The 26815-nt window shown below is 34.0% G+C and overlaps 1 protein-coding gene across 1 annotated transcript in view; it reads left to right on the top strand.

Annotated features, from left to right (window-relative positions):
* Nucleotides 1-26815, top strand: part of LRP1B (LDL receptor related protein 1B) — a 1837374-nt gene that overhangs the window by 1682803 nt on the left and 127756 nt on the right. Inside the window, exons 67-71 of the mRNA XM_049097407.1 lie at nt 6815-6931; nt 13531-13637; nt 19377-19506; nt 21132-21238; nt 21573-21705. Coding sequence (XP_048953364.1) covers nt 6815-6931; nt 13531-13637; nt 19377-19506; nt 21132-21238; nt 21573-21705 — 594 coding nt within the window. The remainder of the gene's footprint in view (nt 1-6814; nt 6932-13530; nt 13638-19376; nt 19507-21131; nt 21239-21572; nt 21706-26815) is intronic.

The raw sequence follows: 26815 nt of genomic DNA, 5'->3' as shown, positions 1-26815 counted from the left end.
GACTCACTTTTTATTTGCCTCAAGTTGCCTTTCCTTTGCTTTTAAAATAAAACAGAATCAATATTTAGAAAAAGGAAGAAGCTTTTTTTTCTGTCAGCTAGATGAGGAAGCACTAGTAGAATTGCTAGCACATGACTACCAGAATCTGTAATGGAGAGTCAAGAATGACTCTACGCTACCTACATCTTCATATTATGGAGATCTGGGTTCCTCTTCAACCGAGGTTCACAAATGCAAATTTGTTTGTACAATATTATCATTCAAGCTGTCAAGGCAACAGGCTGTTGCAAAGAGAATGATAAATGGAATAGAAGGGGTTTGGCAGATGATGTACAGTGTGTTGGCAAAGATGAAAAAATAACTACTTCACCCCAGTTCACAGCCATAAAGTTACAAGACAAATTTCTAAATAAGAAAAAAAAAATCACAAATTCTTGTCAAGTGCAATATATGGCATTACAGGATGTAATATGACACTTTCTAAAACTGCATAATGTGAATTCAAAAACTTTCCACTGAAAATTGTATTACATTGACATGCAATTTATAAAATGTCATTATTGGAGCTTCCAGAGAGCTAACTTATTATAGATTCACCTCTTTATAAAGAAAATATGTCATTGGTAGTTTGTTTTACTTTATAAGCCTTTCTCTTCTCTACCTAGAAGAATAATGTAAAAGTTAAAAAATAAATAAAAAATTCAACAGTGAGACAGAAGTAGTAGGATCCCACTGGGACAAGCCACAGCTGGCATTGTTATTCTCAACCGCTGGTGCATCCACATATTCTTTCCACTTCTCCTAGAAGAACAGGCTGTGCATGTAAGTGTTCATTGAGGAATATTACCCTGATTGATGAGAAGTAACATGAAATTAATTTTCAGATCCACCAAACACTTCACAATGCAAGGCAACCTGCAGCTTTCCAGATAATCAATATCACTAGAGGCTGTAATAGCATATGCCACATAGAGAATATGCTTTAAAAAAAAAAAAGTGTTCGTACCATCTCCTATCTTCATGGAAGCCTGGATTTGCAAATTACTTTTAAATAGAGACTAATTCTGAGGCTTCTCCTGGAAAGAGATTGCATTTCCCAGGTAATTATAAACCGATGAAATAGCCTAGGAATTATGTAAATCAGCACATACAGATAAGAACATTAATAGAAGTCCCTCTTATTTTTAAGCAATAAAATAATGTTTGCATTAGGATTCTTGTCTGTAAATGACAGAAACCCTGTGCAAACCAGTGGCAAAATAAATTTTACCAAGGAATGGATGGAGTTGACTTCAGGAACAATAGGGATGCAGGTATTTATGTAGAGTCATCAGAGCCCTATCATCTTTTTCTCTGTTCCTAAGCTATTCCTTACTTTTTTTGGTGTCTTCTGTGAATGGTGCTTCCTATGTGATTTTTTAAATGACCCAGGGCAACGTGAGGCTATAGTACTTGTCATCTCGAAAGGAAAGAAATATTCTCTTCCAGGAGCCATGGAAATCTCCAGTGACTTTAACTGGCCTTGTTAGGTTTTTATCAGAGACTCCTAAAGCCTATTTCTATATCTAGTTTTTATTTTCTCCTCAGAAACAGAACTGTGTCTCTTAGGTTGACACATTGCTATTCAGAATAAGTCATCACATTTCCCATCTCCCCTTATAATGAGTTTTTAACACATGACTAAGTTTATCCCATTGAATATAAACAGAGGTGTTATACAGGACTTTCAGGAAGACTGTTTAAGGGGGTTTTGTTGTTTTTCTCAAAGTAGAAAAGCTTCTTCTTTTGTTTTTGTTTTGTTTTTTTTCTTGAGAGAGAGAGAGAGAGAGTATGGATACAATGCAGGGAGGGGTGGGGGCAGTGAGGTGGGGACAGGCAGAGGGAGAAGGTGAGAGAGAATCTTAAACAGGCTCCACATTCAGTGCAGAGCCCAATGTGGGCCTTGATCTAACGACCCTGAGATCATGACCTAAGTTGAAATCAAGAGTCCAATACTTTACTTGGTTGAGCCACCGAGGCTGCCCTCTTCGTTGCTTTTTTGCCCTTCCTTCTTCAGGCCTTCAAGGTGAAGACCCAAGCGCTAGTAGTCATCCCGGGCCACGAGTGACTAAGAACAATGGAAGCCATTAGTTAAGACGGTGAAGTAAATTGATAAAAATCTGTGTTCCTGAGGATGTTGTCTAGCCACCATTAATCCTTGCCTTTCCCTCCTTTGTATATTTAATTTTAAAGAAGAAAAATCATCTATCAGGTTTAAGCTATAAAATCTTTTTTTCTTTTTCTTTTTTTAAATATTGAGTTAGTGAGAACAACAGAAACCCTGCAGTCCTTTTCTTTTTTTTTTTTTCTTTTTTTTCAAGGCCAAGGAATGCTGACATTTCTTAAATCACAAGCTAATGTCTTCTTACTAACTTTTCTCTAAAATTATTTTATACGTTATGTTTTCAAATTGATAGCCTATACCTCAAGATGTAAAATTTTCTAAGCCATTTTCATCTGATAAGCAGTTAAATAAAACACATGGCAAGTTTACAAGTGACATTTTATTTTCTAAAGCAGTAATAAAATATTACTAGTGAAAGAGTGTATAGTTTCAGTTTGGTTAGGTATCTATTTAGAGTCATTAAAATATTATTTTTTTAGAATATTTAATACACAGGGGCACCTGGGTGGCATAGTCAGTTAATGGTCCAACTCTTGATATCAGCTCAGGTCATGACGCTGGGGTTGTGAGACTGAGCCCTACATTGTTCTCTGCACTGGACATGGAGGCTCCTTAATATTCTCTCTCTCTCCCTCTATCCCTCTACCCCGACTCATGCACATGCTGTCTCTCTCTAAAAAAAAAAATAATAATAAAAAGAATAATAATAAACAAAACATATCTGTATATGTACATGTTATAAATGATGACTATTGCCTTATATATGCATCATTTCACATATTCATTGAGGAGTATTTTCCGTGTTATTTTGTCCTATGCTGCAGAGCTAACCAGAAAAAATAAATGTGTTATATATGAAAAGCCTACATATAATACCTATACATAAGGCCTATACATATTTTCACTACTAAACATTACTGGAAACATTTTCATGGCATACATTTTTTTAGGAAGTTTTCAAGAGAAAAAATAAGTGATATAGACACCCTGAAGCATCATTTAATTCACAGATTAAAATGAAATGTGGGATATACATGCTATTGCTTATACTTAGTGTGGAACATTTAAATTTTGAGTTTTGTTTTGTTTTGTTTTGTTTGTTTGTTTTTAACAGAATTCTCTTTCAGACTACCCTTCTGTTCTGAACACACCTGAGTGTTCAGGGGCGAAATGAATAATTCTTTAACATAGTATGATTATTTGGATTTTCCAAATGTCTTATAATTCTAATAGTGAAGTCTTTTTACTTAAAATACAATTAAAATAAAATTAAATGCTTAGATCTGAAATGTTTAGTTTCATGAGTTTTTGCAATTTTATATACCATGCAACAAACACCAAAATAAGATCCAGAACATTTCTCTCTGCCCCGAAAGTTCTCTCATGTACCTTTTAGTTTAATTTTTGTACTCTTTATATTAATTGGAAAAAATGTTAACTATTTCGAGTTTTCTAAACTATGAGCCTGATATATTGTTGCATTTTTAAAGCATTATACAAATTTTCTTGGTAATGTTTTATAGTTTCCAGTATGAAGATATTGCACAAATTTCACTAGTTTTATTACTAGATATTTGTTATTTTATTGACACCATTGTAAAAGTTTTCTTTTTTTTAATTTCATTTCTAGTTGCTGCTAATATAGAGAAATATAATTAAATGTATATATGGTCCTTGTATCCACCAAAATCATATTGCTTCCAGTAGTTTGTACGTTCCTTTGGATTTTTTTGGTATAATGAGAAACTTAAACTTCTCCTTCACTTATGTATTCCAGTCCACTTCCCTCATTCTGGCTCACAAAAACATCACAGTCACCAGATTTTTGTTTTGTTTTTTAAGATGTAGCCCATGCATATGCAAGTGCTAATAGTATTTCAGAATACACCATATACAGTTTTATATTCTGGTAGTCCCTCTGGGGGGGGGGGGATCAAATTCGTAGTACTATCTGTAATTCATGTGGAAACACATTAAATTAAAAAAAAAACAAGTTTTCAGATACTCCATTTGTTTTCTTCATATTTATAATACCAAAAGAAATACTGCATTGTTTGAAAGCTATTTAAAATTTTGAATTAATAGAAAACTCTATATATTGTGAGCATTTTATATTAATTACTCTAGAGTATTATAATGCAGAGTCATATAATGTTCTGTTCTACAATTAGTTTTTTGGGCCAGTAATTTTCAATCTTGGCTGCTCATTGGAATCAATCAGCTAGCTTTAGTAAAAATACTGATGTCTGGGTTTCACCCCAGAGAGTCTGATTTTATTGATGCAGGATATTGACTGGGCAAAGGGATTTTTAAGTTTCCCAGGTGATTTTAATGTGTAGTCAATTTGAAAACTGCTGTTTTACCTTGTTCATAGTTTCTTATTAAAATTATATTTATATTTATACTTACATTTAATCTCCTCAGGAGAGACTTTAAGTACAGAACAAAGTCTACATGGGTTGTATAGTTTGTAATTTTTATAACTAATGTCATGGATCAAAAGTTAACTGATTTGGAAACACAAAATTTTAATGACCTTGCATAAGGCAATTAACCTTTCAGTGTTACTGTTTCTGCATGCCCCAAATGGAAATCTTCACAATGAACTGTAACTTGTCTTTGTTTAGAAATGAGTGCAGATCTCTTTCAAACAGAAAATATGATACAAATATTTGAACATAGAAAAAAAAGTACAAATAGGATTTAGGGGGAAAAACCCTCAAAAACAGTTACTGTATCGATACTCAGTACCAATTGTGAACCTTTTTGTAGCCATGGGAATTTACTTGGGGCTAATGTTGTAATACTAAGTCCTATAGTCATTTTTTCTGATCAAGTTTGAACTTTCTTACTTTCTCATATTCTAAAAATTTGAAACAATATTTTAAAATGATGCAAGCAACACATAGAAATAAAGGTAATTTGAAACAAACATAGAGAAGTGGTTTCAGATAAGTTTGTTTTAACTGTCAAAATGAAACTGTCTACATAGTCCAATACCAAACCCCATATTTTCAAGGGTCATTATATAAATTCCAATCATCCTAACACATTTATTGAGTGAAATGTGCAAAATGCTATGTTAGAACTTCTGTGGATGTTAATCCAACTTTAAAATCTAAATGTAGGTATAACAAAGGCAAAAAGGATATATCACAAAATACAGCACTCAACACAGTGACACAAGATAGGGCGTGAGTAATCATTAGCAGGCAGGTAGGCTACAAAGAAGAAAGGGAGAGAAAGAGGAAGGGAAATGCAGGCTCTTTATAGATAGACATATGTAAAAATATCTATTTATCTATCTATCTATCTATCTATCTATCTATCTATCATCTATCTATCTATTATCTAATCTATCTTTTAAAGGAAAGAGTAGCAACTAGCAACATATAGCTTACCTTCTCCCTTAATTTATTTTACTAGTCTGAGTTATTAAACTCACTGTGCATCTCTATTACAGCTGAGAATAAGGAATCGATCTAAGTATATGAAAGGGGAATGTGTCCTAAGTTGTACGTTGATATTTATAATTTTATTATTGTTATGTTATTGAATTTATCCCATCTTTATGTTTCAGACCCTTTCTGCTCAGTATATTTCAGACCTAAGAACAATGTTATCCCTAGGGAGCTTCTTATAAATCCAGATCTACTCAATTGCAGTCTCTCTTTTACAAAATTTCAAATAATTTATTTGTATACGTGCATTGAAGTTTAAGATGCATTGCTTTAGCCCATATATAGTTAGCTATTGTTCTTATGGAAATTAAAAAATATATAACCTAAACTTTAATTAAATTCCTATTGCATGCATTCTGATTCGGGTTGAGCTTTGGACGCAGATTTCGAATCCCACGTCGGGCTCCCGGTGCATAGAGCCTGCTTCTCCCTCTGCCTGTGTCTCTGCCTCTCTCTCTCTCTCTCTGTGACTATCATAAAAAAAAAAAAAAAAAAAAAAAAAAAAGCACTAAGGCAAGAGTAAACACACACACAAATATTGACTGTGCCATTTAATGGTAGTAAAAATTCATCAAGCTTCTAAATTCTATCTTTTGTCATTTGTAAAATGAATAGCTAGTTAATACCTGTCCTTGTACTCAGTGGAATTGTTTAAAAGTTCAAGTGAGATGGCACTTTATTAATTTTCAAGGCCTGTACATGTTAGGCTCTATTATACTCTATGAATTTAGATCAGTTGATAGGTAGGTTATGAGTAAAAAACTCTAAGGGAGAAAGGCAAGCTGACCATCTCAGGATCTAGCTAATAACTATTTTTTTTTCTGTTGCCTTATAGAAGAAATAGAAGGTGACTTAGGAAGGCAGTATCCTAAAGAGAATGTAGTTCTTCATACTTTTTATTTTTTATTTTTTTTTTGATTGATTTGTGTTGACTTTATGTGAATGGGCCAACCACTTGCTTTGTAATTCGCTAGTGATGAAAGCATGACTGATAACAACATAAAACAAGACAGTAGGGTGAATTTTATTTAGCACTTGCCTTCAGCTTTTCCTAGAGTTGCTGCTCAGTTAGTAACTGAATTAAGGTCTGTTGATGTCATATGCCCTGGATTTGGCCTGGCAGTGAGGGTTTTATGAGGGATGTCTTCATGGAAGTCAACGGCACAAACTCTGGTTCTTTCTATTACAGATAAAAAGACTTGTGGACCTCACGAATTCCAGTGTAGAAACAACAACTGTATTCCAGATCACTGGCGGTGTGATAGCCAGAATGACTGCAGTGATAATTCAGATGAAGAAAACTGTAGTAAGTAACTCTCGCTTGAGAACATTGTGAGCTTGACAGCATATTCAATAAGCAGGATAGCAATTTTTAGTTCAGTTAAGGTATGAATTTGAACCTATCTGTCCTGCGGCTCACATTTTTATACATGTATTCACATTTGGACAAGAATATTCGGACTAAATTGACCTGAATCTCAAATGGTAGAATTATTGAAATGCTCATACTGGGAGTTATTTTCTTACAGTTATCAGAATTGGTATGAAAGTATCATGAGGTTTAATGCAACCCATTAGTATGCAATGAAGTGAGCCCTTGATGCAAGTTCATACAAAAAGCTGAATGATGTGGAGACAGTACAAAACATATCATTCTTTAGCGGATGGTATTCATTTCATTTCCGTCTCAAATCCTTTTACACTACAAATTTACCCATGAGCATCTTTCAGCGAAATATCATTTATTCTCTCTGGAGTGGTGAACACCATATGTATTCAGGATGCTTTTCTCTGAAAATAGAATAACACTATTATCATCATCTGCCTCCTGCATTTTTATGTAATAAATTTAAAAGACAATAATTGTCCAACAATTTTATTTTCTAAAAAGTATGGCAGTATGTAAAATTGTGACAGCATCCCTATATTCTAGCATTAATTTCTGAATATATTTCTTACCAGCACTTTCTCACAGTGCTGTTTAAACAAAGAAAGCAATATAGTCATGTTTTAAAATAAGATATTAATCAAATTCCATTTATTAAATATTTATATTCTGCTACTTCCAGAAAGTATTTAATAATAACAATAGTGTGTACTCATACATTGGACTAAGAGCATTGGTTTCCCAAGACACAGGAGATGAAATAGAATTGTTACATTAAAGCATAGGAAGATGTTATATGAAAGTATGTAATTAGTAGAATCACAGGCTTAACAAACCACTTGGACACTCAGTTTGCAAAATATCAACTTTTTGAAAATAACTTTTTAAACTTAATCTGACTGGTGTTTAAGAATCAGGTATATTATGTATGAAATCTCTGGATGTTATGATTATGGAATACTCTGATTTGGGGACCTTTTATTACTCCTTCATATCTAGATCTCTCAACTGATCTTATGCTTTAGGAAGGTGAAAAATATTGCAAAGAGTCTTTAGAAGGTTCCAGATTCTTTTAATCAATAGCTTTAAAGTTTAAAAACCTTATATAGGGGGTTTTCAGATACTATCCAGTGATTAAGAGAAAGACCTAATAAGGTAAGAGTGGCAGGAGGAGAAGAGCAAATACAAAAAAGAAGCAATTGCATATCCTTTCTGTTTAATTCACCTTTATTTCAGAGCTGAAATATACAGATGGATACATTTAGTATTAGTTATCAGTAGGATACCGAGAGGAAGTACCTTATGGCTGAAGGATGTTGAGAGCAGGAGAGGGGGAGGAGTGAGAAGGCCACATTGGAAACTTACGTCTTTGAAAACCTTTTATTCAAGTGGAGGCTGAAATTGTGAAGAAGTTAAGTTACTGCTGTAACTAGAGAATAAGGGGAAGAAGAATGACAGGTGGAGATAACCTGTGTCTTAATCTGCTGGGGTTTCCTATGTGGTTGAGTATGATTTTGCTGGCATCTCCTAAAAGTCATCCTTCCATGCAAGAACACAAGGAGCAGGAACACTGCCTTTCACTCATCACTGGGGAACCTTAGTGATAAATCACAACAGCCACAGAACCCTTAAGAAAAACCAAGAGAGTGGCTGCAATATCAAGCATTGCAGTGTAAAATACCAAGTTATGTGTGGCTCTCTTTTGGTTCTCATTAACTCTAAGTATGTGCCCTAAGATAGCAACATTGAGTAATTTGCAGGGGACAAATGACAATGAACAAGAAGGAAGCATATTATAATTGTGACATGGAAGGGAGAAGGCATACATTGGACCAGTATCAGAACTGGTAACATGGTAAACAGGTAAGGATGTGTAAGAGGAAGAATTGCGAGATCTAGATAATGGGCAGTGTTTAAAGATACCATCTGAATAGGCCTGAAGAAATGAGAAAGTTCAGACATTGAAAATGCCAGTGGTTCTACATAGACAGAAGCTGAGTAGATGAAGAGAGAGAAAAAATGCAGTATAGCCATATGAGGCACCAAGAGGTTGGTCATAGAGAAGTCAGCTTTAGGAAAGATCTGCTCCCACATAAAATGCTATCAAGATATTTCCAATTTCTCATGATCTGTTGAAACTATTATAATTTCATGTATATTTTACAATAAAACTATTAGTACATATATATATATAAATTTCTATTTATATATGGTAATCATGACTATATATAATATATCACATCACATATATAAATTTAATTTTAGTAGATAGACATGATGACAATACACTATACTGTTACCACATTTTCTAAATATCATTAGTCAATGGTATAGATTTTAATTCACATTTGAGGATTCTTGTTAGTGATTATTAAGTAGAGAAATATGACAGAGGTAGTAAATTAGCCTTAGAGTTAAAAAATAATAGCAGCTTTTTTTTTTAGCAGCTTTTTTTTTTTAAATGTGACCACATTGCATCAACCAACACTCTCCTGCATTCCACTGCACCACTCATGTCTTTCTCACATGCATCTCAGTTCCTGTTTAATACCTGAAGATAGTGTAGGGAGTAGGGCTATTTCTCAGGGTCTAGCGCAGGGCCTGACACACTTATCATATTAGCAATGTATTGTTAAAATCACTTTTGGACTTACTTGTTTATGAATCTGATATAATGAGTTTACTCTTTAAATTGTGTTGGAAACACTCCAGGCATAGATATGGGAAGAGTTTGAAACATAGTGGAGCAATTAACTGCCAGCGATGTTTTAAATCTATTATGCTTTCTACTTTTTTATCTTTATATGGGATAATTAGTCCATTGTCATTTCTTCATCATCTGCTGATGATTTCCCTTGTTAAGTGTTCAGCAGGGACACTCTGCTCCAACAATGATTTAGGCTCTTAAAAACAAGAAAATTTTATTGCTATTGGAGTTATTTTGTCATCTGTATCAAAGGTTTGGAAATGTCTGACAAATCTCAGCATCTATACCATCTTTATCAGAAACAAATATATATGGCATGTATGCCTTCTAAGTAATTGATGTGCAAAATAAATTATTTCACATCTTTGCATTATTAAGAAGTAACTACCAATCCAATAGATTTAAAATCACCAAATAACTTGATCAACCAGATTAAGGTTTTTGTAGAGAGACAAGCTGTGTCGGCCTTATTTGAATTTCTAGTACTTTCACACTGAATTTATATCAGAAGATTATTTGTATAGCATGTCAGTTATACTAATTGTATTCTAAAAATTCTCCTCAGATGCTTACACCCACATTCATATAACTTTTGAACTTATCATCAAGGGTTTATGATAATATACTCAGAAGAGAATTTGAAGTCTGGAAACCTTTCTGCTCTGCCACTAACTCTATGGCTTTGAAAGTCACTTTATTTTCTAAACTTAGTTTCTTCAATTTTGTGTAAGATGGCTTCCGAAGCTCTTTTCAGTTCTGAGTCTATACATTTTTACCTCCTTTATTATCGAAGGAAGTGACTTTCCTATGCAATGCCCTGTTCTTTATTATTATTATAGAATCCAGATCAGCCTTCCAAAACATGCCCTGTAAAAGCTTCTTTGTTGTTGATTTGGTACGTTTAGATGAGATTTATGGAAAACCCTGTTAATTATTCATCCGTGGGTTTCCCTTTCTACTTTTGATCTGGGGACATAGGTAGCATCAGAGAAAGTTAATGTGAGAAAAACATTTTGGAGATACTGGGGAAAATTTCATACTCAAATTTTCCTTCTAAATGCATTATCTTCCAGGTATAATCATTTTGTTGTTCTCTTTAAAAAGAAAAATGTTAACTATCATGCCAAGGTCTAAAAATTGGTCTTTTACTTTATCCAGAAAAGATCAAAGGTAAGAAACAGTAAAACAATATAATCCCTCAGGACATTTTTTTCATAACCAAATTAAATTGTCCTCAAGAGAGAGTTTATTTTTGCGATACCCAGTAGCAGAAGATTCTGAGGCATATAGATGAGAGTTAAAAACAGACTTGCTATCCCATTCCTTGATGACACTTGTATATGTATAAATAATTCATGATTATTATTCAGAAGTGGTGGTTTTGCTGGCATTCTTAAAAGCATCATAGAGCCTCACAGAATTTCATATGCACTGAAAAAACTTTTTCCAACAAATCACTCAGTTCCTCTGAGCCCATATGAGAACAGAATAATTAATAATGTTAGCAAAGTCTCTATAGAGTAAGTGTTCTGTGGAATTATTGGGCAAATGCTTTGAAATACTTTCTAACCTTATAACGGTATCATCTCAGATCAACAATATCCAACCCTCCCCTATAGCAAAGTGTATCAAAGTTTGTGAAGTCAATGTTGTTTGGCATATGATGAACACACTTGTGTTTAATTAAGATAGAGGCAAGTTAGAATATTAAAGGGACAAAATCTTATTCAGATACCTCCAAGTCCACAAAATTCAGTATTTCTACTACTTTTAAAAATCGAAGTACAATGTGTTTAAAAAATATTCTCTAATTTTTTAATGAAAATCATTTCGATTGTTATTTTCCATTATTAAATAAAGCACTTCTTAATTAATTAATTCATTAGTTTTGCTGTAATTTCTTTTCCCTAAGAAGAAAACTGCTTGTCTGCAACAAGAGGGTGCAATAGTTTCAGTATGGAGGAATGATGAGAGAAAAAGGGTTCTCTTTTATTTTTAAGGGAAGTAGATATTACTATCCATGTGCGTTGGACATGTAACTTGGCTTCTCAGGGCTTTATTGGTAATCTCTGTAAATGTGAACACTTATTATTTCCTCAGTAGTATTATGAGCAATGATATGGCCTTGCAGTAAGTAGTACAGGCCCTAGTATCAGACTGTAGGTTCAAGTTCAATAGTAGCTCTTCTGCCTCCAAGGTATTCGGAGAAAGTTCCTTATCCTCTCTGTGCCTCAATTTACTCTCCAACAAAAGGGTCCTATAATAGCACCTACCTTACACAGTTTTTAAAATTAATTGTTGAGTTAATTCAAGCACTTAGCATTAACTTCACCTGGTGCTAACAACAAATAAGCAATCACCAGCTGGTAGTGATTATTATTGTTATAAATAGTGATATTAGTGTTAATACAGATGTTTTAATATTAAAATGTGGTATATGTAAACATAATGCAAAGACAAAAAAAAAAAAAAAAAAGAAAGAAACTGCTATTGTCCTGCTCACTAAATAAAGGAATGTTGAGAAATGAGAGGGGTCTTCCTGCTTAGTGGCTTTTTCTCATTCCACTGAATAGCATTTTGTCTTATTCATAGCCTGAAGTTCACGCTGTTGAAGAAAGTAAGTCCCAGAGCAGAACAAAATGCTAATACATATTACCATAGTTCTTCCAGTGGTCTCAGGAGGGATCTTTATATAGAAATGTAAGAGCCTTTATGATACCAAGCGTTCATGGTGTTACCCTATAGCTAGAAACCGGGTGTTTGTGTAAAGCAATATTCAAACTCAGGCTGAAATATTCACAACCTTTATGCAGAAAATTAGGCTTCATAGGGCTACTCCTTAAATTAAATTTCTGTTATTCCTCCTTCCCTTGATAAGACTGTTATTGTGTGTGAGCCAGCTGTAAATACAGTTAATGAGTAGAGAAAATAAAAAGGGGTTTTTCATCATGTCAGATATCAGTTCTATTTAGAGAACAAAAACTAAACAAGAGATGATCTCTAGCAATCATATCGATTACCTGTGGGAAAGAAAAAATTCCTAAAATCCTATTTCATTGTCCAGATAAAACATACTCAATATCAGAGTTAAGCCAAGTAGCAAGTCATACTCTTTGGCCTAAATCCTAGAGGAAGATGGCGAAGCATAATTAAATCAATAACTGGCAAAGTATCTAAAATGGCAGGTAAATTATACGGGGCATAAGCAAACAATTGCATAAACAAAGAGGCAGCTTTTAAAAAGAGAGCCTCCTTCTGTCCCTTCCAGTCTTACCCATCCAGTCATGTTCAGTGGTATCTCCCCATGTACCCTTCTTGTTTTGTGAACTCTAGATTTTCTGGAGACAAAATTGAAGAATTAGAAAGTCATTAAAATGCAAAATAGAAGCCAAGAGTCAAAGGCTAGACTTACTACTTAATTAATAAATGGCCCCACGGGTACAGCATCATAAGATATCTTATTTACTTAAACTAAATACATAAAATGACTCAATTCCAACAATTGGAAAAGATTATTTATTATGTAATATGTAGATTTTTATGTTTTATTTTACTTTGATTTTTTTACTAACTATTGTCTTTTTCCCATTTGTTTCTATAACGCCACTTTCTATTCATGACTTTAAAATAAATTTGAAAAAACATTATATTATGTCCCATAGATGCTTCATGAAACACTTTTTTTAAACAATATATTGGTTCTGCTTGGCTAACCTCTTTTTTCTTAGTGCTACTTCATGCTATATGTCATATAAATTTAGAATGCAGTTGCATATAGTAGAATAAACCCGTGCTATTTTTCTGTCCCCAGAGCCACAGACCTGCACACTGAAAGATTTTCTCTGTGCCAATGGGGACTGCGTTTCTTCAAGGTTCTGGTGTGATGGAGATTTTGACTGTGCAGATGGCTCCGATGAGGTAGGCAACTTTTCAAAACCAAACAAGAAAGAAAGTTCTTTAGAGTCACATTCATAATTATTATTCAATCCAGTAAGTGTGACATGGACAGCTCTGAAATGCACTTTACTCCTGACACAATAAGATAAGTAGTATTATGTCTAAGTGCTGTGCCGCACACATCCAGCACAGGGAATAGCTCTTGTGCTACTATTGACAGTTAATTTTATAGTCTGTTTTACCTCAAGTGGTGAATGGCTGGGTTGGGAATAGGATGTTTGGAAGCCCTATTCCCTATAGCTGATGCCTTTGCCATCTGTGAATTTGTTCATAAATTTTCCTGCAGTATTTATAGTCAGGACTAATATTTTTATGCATTTTAAACAGTTTGTTCTCCCCAGTCTCTTTCTTCAATAGATACAGTCTTATAGACTTCGATGTGGGTCATCAATTTTCATGAAACCACAGGTTCAGCTTTGCTTAGATGATGAATCACAATCCATTTATAATAAGGTCTTTGTACACACAGCTTAAGTGAAAAAGTTTAGAACATCTCTGGATAATTCCATAAACTTAGATTGTGTTAACACTTATAATACTTCATGCAATTTATTATTTATGCATCTATGCATTTGTGTCTCAGCTGTTAATTATTCCGTGAAGCTTTAGAAAAAAGCATATGATACACAGTTATATTTTTTTCTCAATCAAATCTAAAAGGACCTGTAATCCTTTACTTTCCAATATCAGAAACAAATCCAGTAGCAGTCACATTTCATGATTTTCTCCATTAATGATTTTCTATGTTAATATCAGGAACACAACACTGGTGAAATTAAGCCTAGTCAGATATAAAAGAAAAAGGTATCTGGTTCTCCATGGCCAGCATGGCTCTTTCTAGGGTACAGTGACTTCCTAGAGCTCTGCTGCTCTGATTGACACACATGGATCTTCCCCTCATGAAGGTCCTCCCAGTGACCATAGGTTTGCCTAGAAAGAATCTTCTCTGCTGATCTAGAGGTTTCTGTGTCAACCTTTTTTAATCAGCCACTGATTTCCTGCATCTTTGGGAGACACTGTAGGTCTCTACTATCTATTTATTTATTTATTTATTTATTTATTTATTTATTTATTATTTATTTATTTATTTTTTGGTCTCTACTATTTATAGGACACGCTCAGACTGGTTCTTTCCCAGTCTTCAGTATTATTAAGATTGAACAATTTTCCATTCTCATACTATGTTGGAAATGTCCCCAGTCACATTCAGGAGCCTAGATTTTGGGAACAAAAATGTATTTCACTTCTCACCTAAAGGCCAGGAAACCTAAGCCTTGAGGTTGCAAAGGTCTGCTGACCTAAGAGAAGTTGAAAAATACCACTTATATTCATGGAGCTTTTCACAAACAAGTCAAAACAAAATTTAAGGAAAATTCATAGGAGAGCTAAATTAGTATATTGCCCAGCTACATATTTTCTTAGTATCCACTCATTCAAAAATTATCTTAAATGTTTCCCACTTTTTCACATAAACTCATCCATGCCATGAAAGTTTGTTTTTTTCTCTTTAGAAAATAGGTTTCACTGGCCCTGTGTAATCTGTGAAACATCAAGAGGTGGGGATATACTGCTTAAGGCATATGATTTCATCTTCCACGTTATTCAGTAGATATCCAAGGTATATATACAGACTCAAACATATGTTTCTTTTTCAAAATCTTATTCAAGTGAAAGTAGACATTCTTATTAACATCATTTTTCTCATGTCTTAAGTTCATGGATGTAGTTCTTTGATGGCTGAACAGAACTCCATTACCCAGATGTTTTCATGATATTGCCCCCAGGGAATCAAAATAACTTTCTTAAAGGTGGTCTTCCTTTACATCTACAGCCATCTAGTATAGTCAATGAGTAATGAAGTGTCTAAAACTACAGGCAGTTGATTCTTCTCTTCTTTCTAAGGATTAGAATGACAAGTTGTATTAAGAAACAAACAAAAAGATGAACTAAACAAATGGCTAGAAAGCCAAATTACATACAGGATACTCTCATCTTGGGAATAAAAGATAAAATTGTGAGGTTTTGTAAGGATGTTAACTGATAATATAATTAACTTGTTAATATCTAGCTGAAATAATGATTTTAAAAAAGAGGGGGGAACACCTGGGTGGCTCATGATTTAGCGCTTGCCTTCAGCCTAGGGTGTGATCCTGGAGTCCCGGGATGGAGTCCCACATCAGGCTCCCTGCATGGAGCCTGTATCTCATGAATAAATAAATAATATCTTTAAAAACAGAAGCCTGGATCAGTATAATTGTGTATCATATTAGTGGCACAGAAGAATTATTTAAAGTGACTTTAAAATACAGTATTTGGTCTCTGCATCAAGTATAATGCATTGTAAGGACAAAGAGAAATGCAAATGAATCTTAAAATTGTTAATAATATTGTTCATGCACTTGTTAATAATATTGGTTTTGCTAATTTGAAACTCGTATATATCGAGAGTAGAATAGGTTAGATGCTTAGTTATTTTCATACTATTCATAACTCATAACATTTAAGTAAAAGAAAAGAGATACAAATGTGGGAACAAAAAAAGTAAATAAAATTCTAAATATTAAATTCCTAAGTATCAATAAGAAATTTATCTTTCTTTTTCTAAAAATATATAATTCTTAGCTCTGTCACTGAAAAATTCTAAAACTGATGACATCTCAGCATTATAGGCTATCTCTAACATTGACATAGTGGTTTCTAAATACCATTTCCAATCAAAAGAAACAGAACTCCTGTGAAAAATGTCCATTTCTAGGTTTGAGAAAGGAAATTGACAAAATGAGCCACTAACATCTTGTGAAGCCAGAACAAGGCTATTAGTATAGTGTCCAGAATACATAGGATCTAATTGAAGGAGTTTCTACTAATCAAAGGGACAATTTGGATATCAGAAAAAAAGAAAAAATGTAATGGATTGAAATACAATAAATGTATAAAAATATATGTGTTTATAGTAATGCTTTTTAAAAATGAAAAGCTCATCAGTCACTCTAGATGTTACAAAGGTATCCTTTTTTAGCATTCAATCAGCCAAATTTAGAATGTGAGGCATTCAAAAGAACAAATGACCTAGTGTCTTCAAGTAGACATTAAGACAAAAAACTAGGGATCCCTGGGTGGCGCAGCGGTTTGGCGCCTGCCTTTGGCCCAGGGCGCGATCCTGGAGACCCGGGATCAAATCCCACATCGGGCTTCCGGTGCATTGAGCCTGCTTCTCCCTCTGCCTATGTCTCTGCCTCTCTCTCTTTCTCTCTCTGTGACTATCATAAATAAATAAAAATTAAAAAAAAAAAACTAGGAGAATGGGAAATAGTTATTGAAGGAGACTCAAGCCAAATTCAATGTGTAAACTTCCTTTAGATCCTTATTTTACCAAATAATATCTTGATATAGCTTTAAAAATGAAAACACTTTGAATATTGATTGGGAATAATTTATACTAAGGAATTTTGTCAAATTTTGTGATATTGTCAATGTTCCAATACTATTGTTGCTGTGTTAAATAATCTGGACTATATATAAATGTGTTGGAGGAGGGTACATGAAACATGCGAAGTATTGATCATTGAAACAAGCATGATGGGCACATGGGATTCATTATACTTTCTTTCTGTATGCTTTTAAGAGTCTAAAATAAATAGCCTACAAATATAGAAATACATACACAATCAATTGTAATTTATTTTAGATTGAAACCTTCTGATAGAAAAAATGTCGAGAAGTACAATCTTCTATGTTGCTGACAGCAACTGATCACCGGTGCCATCCATTGAGCTATTTTATTTGAATTGCTTTGCTCTGAAACAATCACTCATCAGTTCTACAAATACATACTGAGCAGTTATTTAAATCATGCCACAGTATTAGATATTTGGTTCGCAGACACACATGATCACTAAACTTACAGACATGATCCCTGTTCTACTGGAACTGAAGTACATGGAATTTTAATTTATATTTCTTGTGTTCTACATTTGCTATTTCATTCATTGATTCATTCACTCATTCATTCCATTGGCAGTTTTTATTGAATGCTTACTATGTCCCAGCTAAAATACTGAGCATGGCAGGTAAGGTGGTGGATAAAATGTATGAAATCCCTTTCTCACGATCAGTTCATGGATTGTTTCTCCAATGTCTTGTACATTTATCACAACATAGCTTACACCTCAGATATAGTACATTTCTACCTACCCTTACACATGGAAAGCCTTTCCTTAGATAATTCCATTTCTGTTTGAACTTCCTCTATGAAGTCTTTCCTAAAAGCCTTGAGAAACCATATGTTTAAAATTATATTAATTTCTTTTCACAAGTAATGCATTTTATTACAATTATTGGTCCAGGTGCTGGTCTTCCCTTAGTCTATGAGTTCATGAAATATAGGGAATAAATCTTAGTTTTCTTTGGATTCTTATTTTTTTTTCTAGAGTTTTTTTTTTTTTAAGATTTTATTTATTTATGAGAGAGAGAGAGAGAGGCAGAGGGAGAAGCAGGCTCCATGCAGGGAGCCCGACTTGGGACTCTATCCCAAGGCTCCAGGATCACTCCCTGGGCTGAAGGCGGTTCTAAACCGCTGAGCCACCCAGGCTGCCCTTCTTTGGATTCTTATTTAAGAAACTCTGGTGACTGGCAAATCCTCAATACTTGAGAAAAGAAGGGAAGAAGAAAGGCAGAAAGAAGAAAATAAATCATATCGCAGGCAGTCTAATTAAACTACCACTAGGAAAGAGAAAATTACAGGAATTTAGAAAGTAAACTCTCTTTCTTTACATGGGGATGACACTGGGAAGAAGCAGGGAGTAATAGTTCAACATGCTTCACTTACTGAGAGTTTCATAAGCTGTGAGGGCTACACATTTTGTGAAAGGAACAGACAAGTACATTTTGGCAAGAATAGAAAGTACTTAACAACAGAAAAATGTCATCCCAGCAAGACATTTCACTGGAGCATCCTGTACCAACCAGACTGGTCAGACACAGGGAAGGTAAATTTCTAGTGGATCCCTTTTATTGATCTCATATGAAGAATTGAAAGCTAAGCTCCCCTAAGATGTATCTACTGTCTTGTTTGACTTCCAAGTAAAATCTGTATGCAAGCTAGCAGAAGTGACAATTGTGACAGTTCATTTCATAGTTCTTTAGCAGCAAATATTGGAAGAGAGGTGAAGGATTATAAACAGCAACTGTGAAGGGACAGGTACTGAGGAAAAAAGGCATGAGGAAAAGGGGAAAGGAAAGACATATGGGGAAGTTTTGCTGACACAAAATAGATTTACCTTCAGGTTCTTTATTTCACATTCATCCTGCCACTCCATCCCCAATGAACTGAATGTACTTGCTTAGAAATATTTTTTTAACCCTTTATATCCCCCCTCGTCTTCATTGTCACCTATAATTATTAAAATTACATTACCCCCTAACTGTCTGTTGGAAAATGATCCCCTCGGAGCAAATGATATGATCTATATTCTTTTCTTATTTTTTCTCTTTTATTATGACTCACAAAGACCAATGAAAATAGAAAATTGTTACAGTTTTGCTATATGACCATGGACTTAAGTGACCATCTGAGTTTCTTGTGGCAGTCATGGTTTCTACACGTCTAGGTCTCTATTCATAAGGCTTCTAGCTGTCTTTTGGCCTTGTAGATATTTGTCTAAAACTTCAATGTTGACTGTATTGTGTGATTTTTGACAGAGAAATTGTGAAACAAGTTGTTCCAAAGATCAGTTCCAGTGTTCCAATGGTCAGTGTATATCAGCAAAATGGAAATGTGATGGCCATGAAGACTGTAAATATGGAGAAGATGAGAAACACTGTGAGCCAGGTAAAATAATTGAGGTGATAGTTAATTTTAACTAGGTGTAGTTTCGCTGTAGGCAATAATGAACGAAAATAGTGGCAAGTGCACATGAACATTTGCTATTTCAGAAATAAAATTTGGAAGTATTTATAGATGAATTAATTGGTGTGTCCTTCATATGTTTTGAAAGTGTTTAGACAGGTAAGATTATTACTATGTTGGGGATCCAAGCATTACTCCTCAAAATTAGATTTTCCGGTTTCTCTGTCTTTCCACACCATTTGGAATTGTTTTCCCAAGATGGCAAAATGAAATATGTTGAAAGTATTATAAGTGCAATAAAAGTCAGGTTTTCAGTTATGGAAATTAAAGTCATGAAACAGAATGCAGTTGTTTCAACAGGATACCAACTGAGAAAAAGTGTAAGTGTATAATTTCTATTTGCATCTTTGTCTAAAATCAAAATAAAATTAGGAAGCAAGACCAGAGTACAGGAAAATAACACCCAATTCAAAATACATTTTTATCCCTTAAATACAGCTTTGTAAATATGCTCATTATAACTTAATTTTTTTATACCTCAGGTATTTTAATAGCAGTATCTTACAGAAAAAAAGATTACTGGGAGAAAATTATACTATAACCTATGTATAACCACAAAAGCATTACTTTGAGAGCCCAGGTGAGAGTAGCCAGATACGGGACCCACACATTGCTATGTCCCAGTACAATGCCCATGGTCCATATTGCTAATTGATCACATCTTTTTACTTACTGAATTTGGTCCTCAGAATCCATAGAAGTACAGATCTCTAGGCAAACACTGCCAATTAAAAGGAACTAAAACTCTAGGAAAAAAGTTTTTTAGCATCCTCGGAGTAAACAATTGAGACCATAAAGTCATTTTATAAGTACATTTGGCTGCCTAGGTGTCTGACGTAAAGCCAAGAACCCCAGAGATTTGAGTGCAAGCCTGGCAAACTCAAACTTGTAGACAAAGGCAACAATCACAATTACTAAGTCGATTAATTAGATTTGGTACTGATAGTAATTTAAATATCCATGTTATTATTATTTTCTATGTCATAAAAGAATACTTTCTATAGCCTCAGCTAATTATGCATATATTCATGTTTAAGACCCTAAAACAAAAATACTTCTCAGAACTTATGCAAATATGACATTTATGTCAACAGAGCCAGCAAGATATCATGGGGTCTATGAGAACATGCCAAGATTTCTACTTTTAGCTTTATATGATGCATATATAAATTAACTTTCCCAAGGGTCACTAAATCCCATTATAATTTTAAAAATAATTTGAGGCCTTTATATTTACATAATTTAAAGTTATGGAAATTCTTCAAAATTAAAGAGTTAGAGGACATTTAGGTTTTTTCCTTTCTTTAGTAAGTTGAACACTTACTGAACAGGCTATTACATCATTTAAGTATATTTAATGAAATGCAATAATATTGTGAGACACATTTTAAATAAATGTTTAATATCAGATTTTGAATATGGTTTAACCTATTTTTCATGACTGTCTATGAATTTTTTACATGCATATATATATAGATATGTTTTTATCTATCAAACCAGTCATTCATTTCACTGAATCTAAATCTTAACTTTATAATTATATTCAGCTTCTCCTACTTGCTCATCAAGTGAATATATATGTGCCAGCCGAGGATGTATTTCAGCATCTTTGAAATGTAATGGAGAATATGATTGTGCTGATGGTTCAGATGAGGTAAAATCTATCATTTGATTAAAATCTCTGAATTACAGGAATTAGGTTCGGGAAAGCAAATGTAATAAAAATAGACAGATTCTTTATTCTTGGCACTGCCTAAAATATTAGGACAAGTACACTGAATACAGTAATTGCAGCAAATACCTGAATCTGCATGCTGTTTGTATACTAAACCCCATTGTCATTTGTAGAGGTTGTGTTCATTAAGTCAAAATAAAAGAAAGCCCCACAGTGTAATAAATCTCCAATATTGTCAGCTGCATGTTTATTTTGCCTTTGACTATGTCATTATCATTAATGAAAACTGCAGTGCCCATTTGTATTCGAACAGATGGACTGTGTGACTGAATGTAAGGAAGATCAGTTTCGATGCAGGAATAAAGCCCACTGTATTCCAATTAGATGGCTCTGTGATGGCATTCATGACTGTGTGGATGGCAGTGATGAAGACAACTGTGACAGAGGTAAGGTACTGTGTGTGTGTGTGTGTGTGTGTGTGTGCGCATACACGGGTGTGCATGCCAGGGAATAAGAGAATGACAGTTAAAATGTTGTACAGAATCAAAAGTGTGTTAGAGGCAGACGATAGGATCATCAAATGATTCTCTTTACCCATTCTTGTTTCATTGCACAACATTCTGTTCTGAGTAAGCAAAATCCGGCTAATTTCAGACAGTAAGTATCGATCTTCATATGACAAAGGCAATCAAAGTGGAGGTGTTTATTGTGTCCTACCATGTTCTCAGCTAGGATGCTGGGTCAGGGATAGGGTCCAGAGAAGGGTGCAGGGAATATAACCACTATAACCATTACTACAAAACTAGTTTTGGTGTATGTTTTCTCTTCCACACTGTTTGTCTTACTACAAAAGAATGATAACACATGGCACACTATATTGCACATACTAAGTTGCTAGATCATATATAGGTTGCAGGTTGTGTCCCGAATTTCCTTTTTGCCATATGGCTGAGAAAATGACCTACATTTTTTGTCTGTCTGGAAGACAACTTTCAATTTTGTAACACATTATTTTCTAGCTATGTGAAAATATTTCCTGGCAGATAACAACTTTTTAATTGTAATTCACTACATTAAAAGCAGCAGTTGTTACTACTTTAGAGCTAATGAGATGAAAGCGAAGAAATTGTGGGGCAAAGCTTCAAATGATCACAAATTCCATAACTCTTATTATTTTCGTAATGTTAAATATGTTGTTTAAATGCAAAATTTCTTTTAAGCTGGTCACAAAAGTCTCTCAATGGACTTTCCATTTCAGTATATTTGGAATATCCTCAACAGAGATGATACTAGATACTGAGTATGTTGCAGTGCATTTGAAAATGTATTCAGGGTTTATACGGTGTAAATATACCTTTGAAATGACATGGAAGGAGCTGGAATGTCATCCATATCAATATCATATTCATATCTCAAATTTCTTTAATACTAAAGACTGTACATGTTATCTTTTTATTGTCTTCAGACAGAGTTGTTAAATGGCAGTCTATTTTCTGGCATGAATTTTGATTATTGTCAGAATTAGGGCATTTTAGAACTGAACATTGCAGAAGTTGAAAGAAAGGGGCACCTCAATGCCAGATACTATATTGTTAGTATTACATGGTGAGTATCAACTCACTTTGGTGGATTTACCAAAGACTTGCCTTTTTCCATATTTTAGAGTTTGTTGCTTGGTCTCAGCTTCATACTATTAGGTTTCTAAGAAGTCAGGCAGAGAAAGACAAATACTCATATGTGGAATTTAAGAAACAAAACAAAACAAAACAACAACAACAACAAAAGAAACAAAGCAAACAAACTAAGGGAAAAAAAGAGAGGCAAATCAAGAAACAGACTCTTAACTAGAGAGAACAAACTGATGGTTATCAGAGGGGAGGTGGGTGAGGGGGTGGGTGAAATAGGTGATGGGGATTAATGAAGGCACTTGTGATGAGCACCGGCTGTCATATGGAAGTGATGAATCACTACATTGTACACCTAGAACTAATATTACACTGTATGCCAACTAACTGGAATTTAAATAAAAACTAAAAAAAGAAAAAAAGGTAAAATACTTCTAAAATATTTACTTCTGTAAATATCTAGTCACTCAAAAATATCCTCCATGTTGTTTAATACTAGATCAAACCTTTATGATTTACTAAGACCTTCATCCCAAACCTGATAAAGAATTGTAATATTCAGCAGAACGAATCCTAGTTCTCATTTGGAATCTGCAGTGCTTTATATAGAGCCGTAAAAGGTTAGACTTCCCTAATAGCTCTTTCTACTTTTGGATAAGTTCTCACATTCACAATCTATAATTGGTCACCTTAGAGACTGTAAACTTTGTAGACCTTCTGGCACCGAAAGTTCTTAAATTCAGTCATATTCTAAGACTTCAGGACAATTAAATTACTCATCTTTTTCCATTTTCTAGCTAATGAGCTCCATCCTCTCAATTTCAGTCTGTCTTTCTCTCATTGCTTCTTGCCTGGGCTCATGTATTACCATGTAATTGGACTCTAATACATTCTACTCACTGCTGCCTGGTTCAGATTATTGAAGCGTAGCTCTGATTATGTCAATGTTTGCTCAAAGCTCTTCCTTCCTGGTTACGTACAAATATGGCCGTCAGGGTTACAAGAGAATGATCCTATTTTACTTCCTACCCGTATACTCTATTACTTCTCCTTACGGATCATATATCCTAGCCAAACTGAAGAATAAGTCTAGCAACAGTTTTCATGCTTTTCAACATCTTTCATGATCCCTCTGCTATTTTTTCCATCTCAATACCTTTGCCAATGAAAATTATATCTATCCTTTAGTCCACTAGGTTGCTACTTGCCATCTCTTACGGTGTTTCCCTAGCAACTCTTGATTGCATTCTTGTTATCATATTCTTCCTTCTTATAATTACTTCTGTATTAAGTTGACTAAGTTTCCCCTGTTGGAATGCGAGCTTCTTGATGTAAAAAATTAGGTACGCAAACAGAATGAGGAAATGCATCCCAGGCAGTGGGATCATTGTGCACAAAGTCTCAGAGGTGAGACAAAGTTTAAGTGTTTTAGGAACTATAAGTAATTGAAGATTCATGCTATAGAATTTGGTTTTAATATTAAGCATAATGAGAAGCTTCCCAAGCTTTTAAGGAGTCTTCAAGTATTATTTCAAAGGGAGAGAGTGGTAGACTTTGTACTATGTAATAGAACAGAGAATTTAATGAAGTGAGATTCAAGAGATCTAGTGTCTTGTCTTACTTCTAGGAACCTTTCTGTGCCCATTTTTCATATTATCAAATCCAACCACAGTGAAAAGTCTCTCAGAGCCATAAGAATATCTGGAAAGTAAGTATATATGTGTGTGTGTAAGGTCAATCCTGTCAGGATTTATCTATTTAAAAAAAAAATTCCGTAAGAAATATTTTTGAACAAAGAATTCCAGGTTAAAAATCTAAACATTATAGTTAAGAAGACAGAACATTATAGCATTTGAAATCTGAGTTTTCTTTTAGATTTAAAATGGATCTATTTAAAGTTTAAGCTTGGGGATCCCTGGGTGGTTCAGCGGTTTAGCGCCTGCCTTTGGCCCAGGGCATGATCCTGGAGTCCAGGGATCGAGTCCCACATCAGGCTCCTGCAGGGAGCCTGCTTCTCCCTCTGCCTGTGTCTCTGCCTCTCTCTCTTTCTGTCTCTCATGAATAAATAAATAAAATCTTTAAAAAATAAAATAAAATCTAAGCTTACTGATTAAAAAAGAGTGGAGGGCCTTTAACTGAATCATTTACAAATGTGTCAAAGCTCCTCGTCTCAATATTCATGTTTCTAACTTTTCTTGGGTTTCTTTTTGCCAGGTAAATTCCAGTGAATTATCTTGGGGGTTAAAGTATTTGGTCCTGTATGGCTGTACCTTAACACATAATCAAGTTCAGAATTCTAGTATTTAACTTACTTCTAGCAAGTGGTTTAGGTATTGGATAAATGTCCTTCAAGGCACTGAGGAAATGGAAGGCCAGAATAAATATCTCTCCTGTTAAATCTCACTTCATTCATCCCAAATCTGGACACATGAACTAAGTGTTAGGGTCTGGAAGGCAGTAGGCACGCAGGAACATTTTCCAAATGAATCCACTTCTTACTTTACTTTAAAAAGACGAACCCCCAAATACTGTGGAATTAAAAGCAGCATTCATATTTTTAAAGGTAAAACATGATGCCTCAAGGAAACTTGATGTTTGTCTTCGCTCCCAAACGTTATTCCCCTAGCAATTTCGGTAGGAAAGATCGACAGTTATTCTTTTTATTTATTTATTTTTTTGAGAATTATTATTTTTAGTAATCATCAGCTCACAAATGTGTTAACTACTAATTAAAATTATAAAATATTATCATATATTAAACATTCTATCCACCCAAATTAAAATGGGAACTCTAGATGCTTATTTTCTGTGATTATGGCCTGTCCAGATTTCAATGAATCTGACAGAAGCTCAGTTATATTTAAACATAGGTTATTGTTTATAAATATGTGTGTGTGTATACACGTACACACTTTTATATTTTTCTAATCTTCTGTTGAGCTGATTAAGAACATGACTAATGACTAGGAAACTGGAATTTTGATCTGTCTAATCTCTTTAAATTATACCTTTTTTTGTTGCTTATGTGTGTCTCGTGCCATTTCAAAAATAAGCATTTTATGTTAGACTCAAGATGTCATGGTAGGCCCATGATATGTTTTTTTGTAATGAAAATTCTTCATGGTACTATAGGAAGCCTTTAGTAAGTTATCTTAAAACATTTGTCTTACTGTTGTGATTGTGATTTCATTTATATTTCTCTTCTTAATTAAAATAGTAAGAGGCCCAACACTCTTAAATGGGGCTAATTATAATGTTATCCAATGTGATAACTTTGGGAACTCATTTTTTTTTTCCTTTTAACAAAGCTGATGGGCTACAATTAAAATTTTCTGTAGTAATCGGAGGATGTCAAGAGTTCACAAATTTTGTTTGAATATAATCCATTGTAAAATGGAACATGCAATAATGAGGTTTAGTCATGAGGATTTTTCCTCTGAAAGAATGTAACTTTCATATTCTATGAATTTTGATACTGAATTAGGCAACACTCACCTCCTATCAATATTCATATCTCAAGTTTCTTTAATACTAAAGACTGTACATGTTATCTTTTTATTGTCTTCAGACAGAGTTGTTAAATGGCAGTATATTTTCTGGCATGAATTTTGATAATTGAAATTATTGTCAGAATTAGGGCATTTTAGAACTGAACATTGCAGAAGTTGAAAGAAAGGGGCACCTCAATGCCAGATATTATATTGTTAGTCTTACATGGTGAGTATCAACTCACCTTGGTGGATTCACCAAAGACTTGCCTTTTTCCATATTTTAGAGTTTGTTGCTTGGTCTCAGCTTCAACTATTAGGTTTCTAAGCAATTGACCTATATTTCCCTAATCATCTCTCCCTACCATTAACCCTATCAGGTTTTTAAAAAGTTGAATTTCTTCCTCACCTTTTACTTCACAAAATTAATAAAAATCTTGAGG

Source organism: Canis lupus, chromosome 19, assembly GCF_003254725.2.
Source record: "Canis lupus dingo isolate Sandy chromosome 19, ASM325472v2, whole genome shotgun sequence".
NCBI classification, from domain to species: Eukaryota; Metazoa; Chordata; class Mammalia; order Carnivora; family Canidae; genus Canis; species Canis lupus.
Note: the sequence above shows the minus strand (reverse complement) of the source record. Positions and strands in the feature narration are given on the sequence as shown.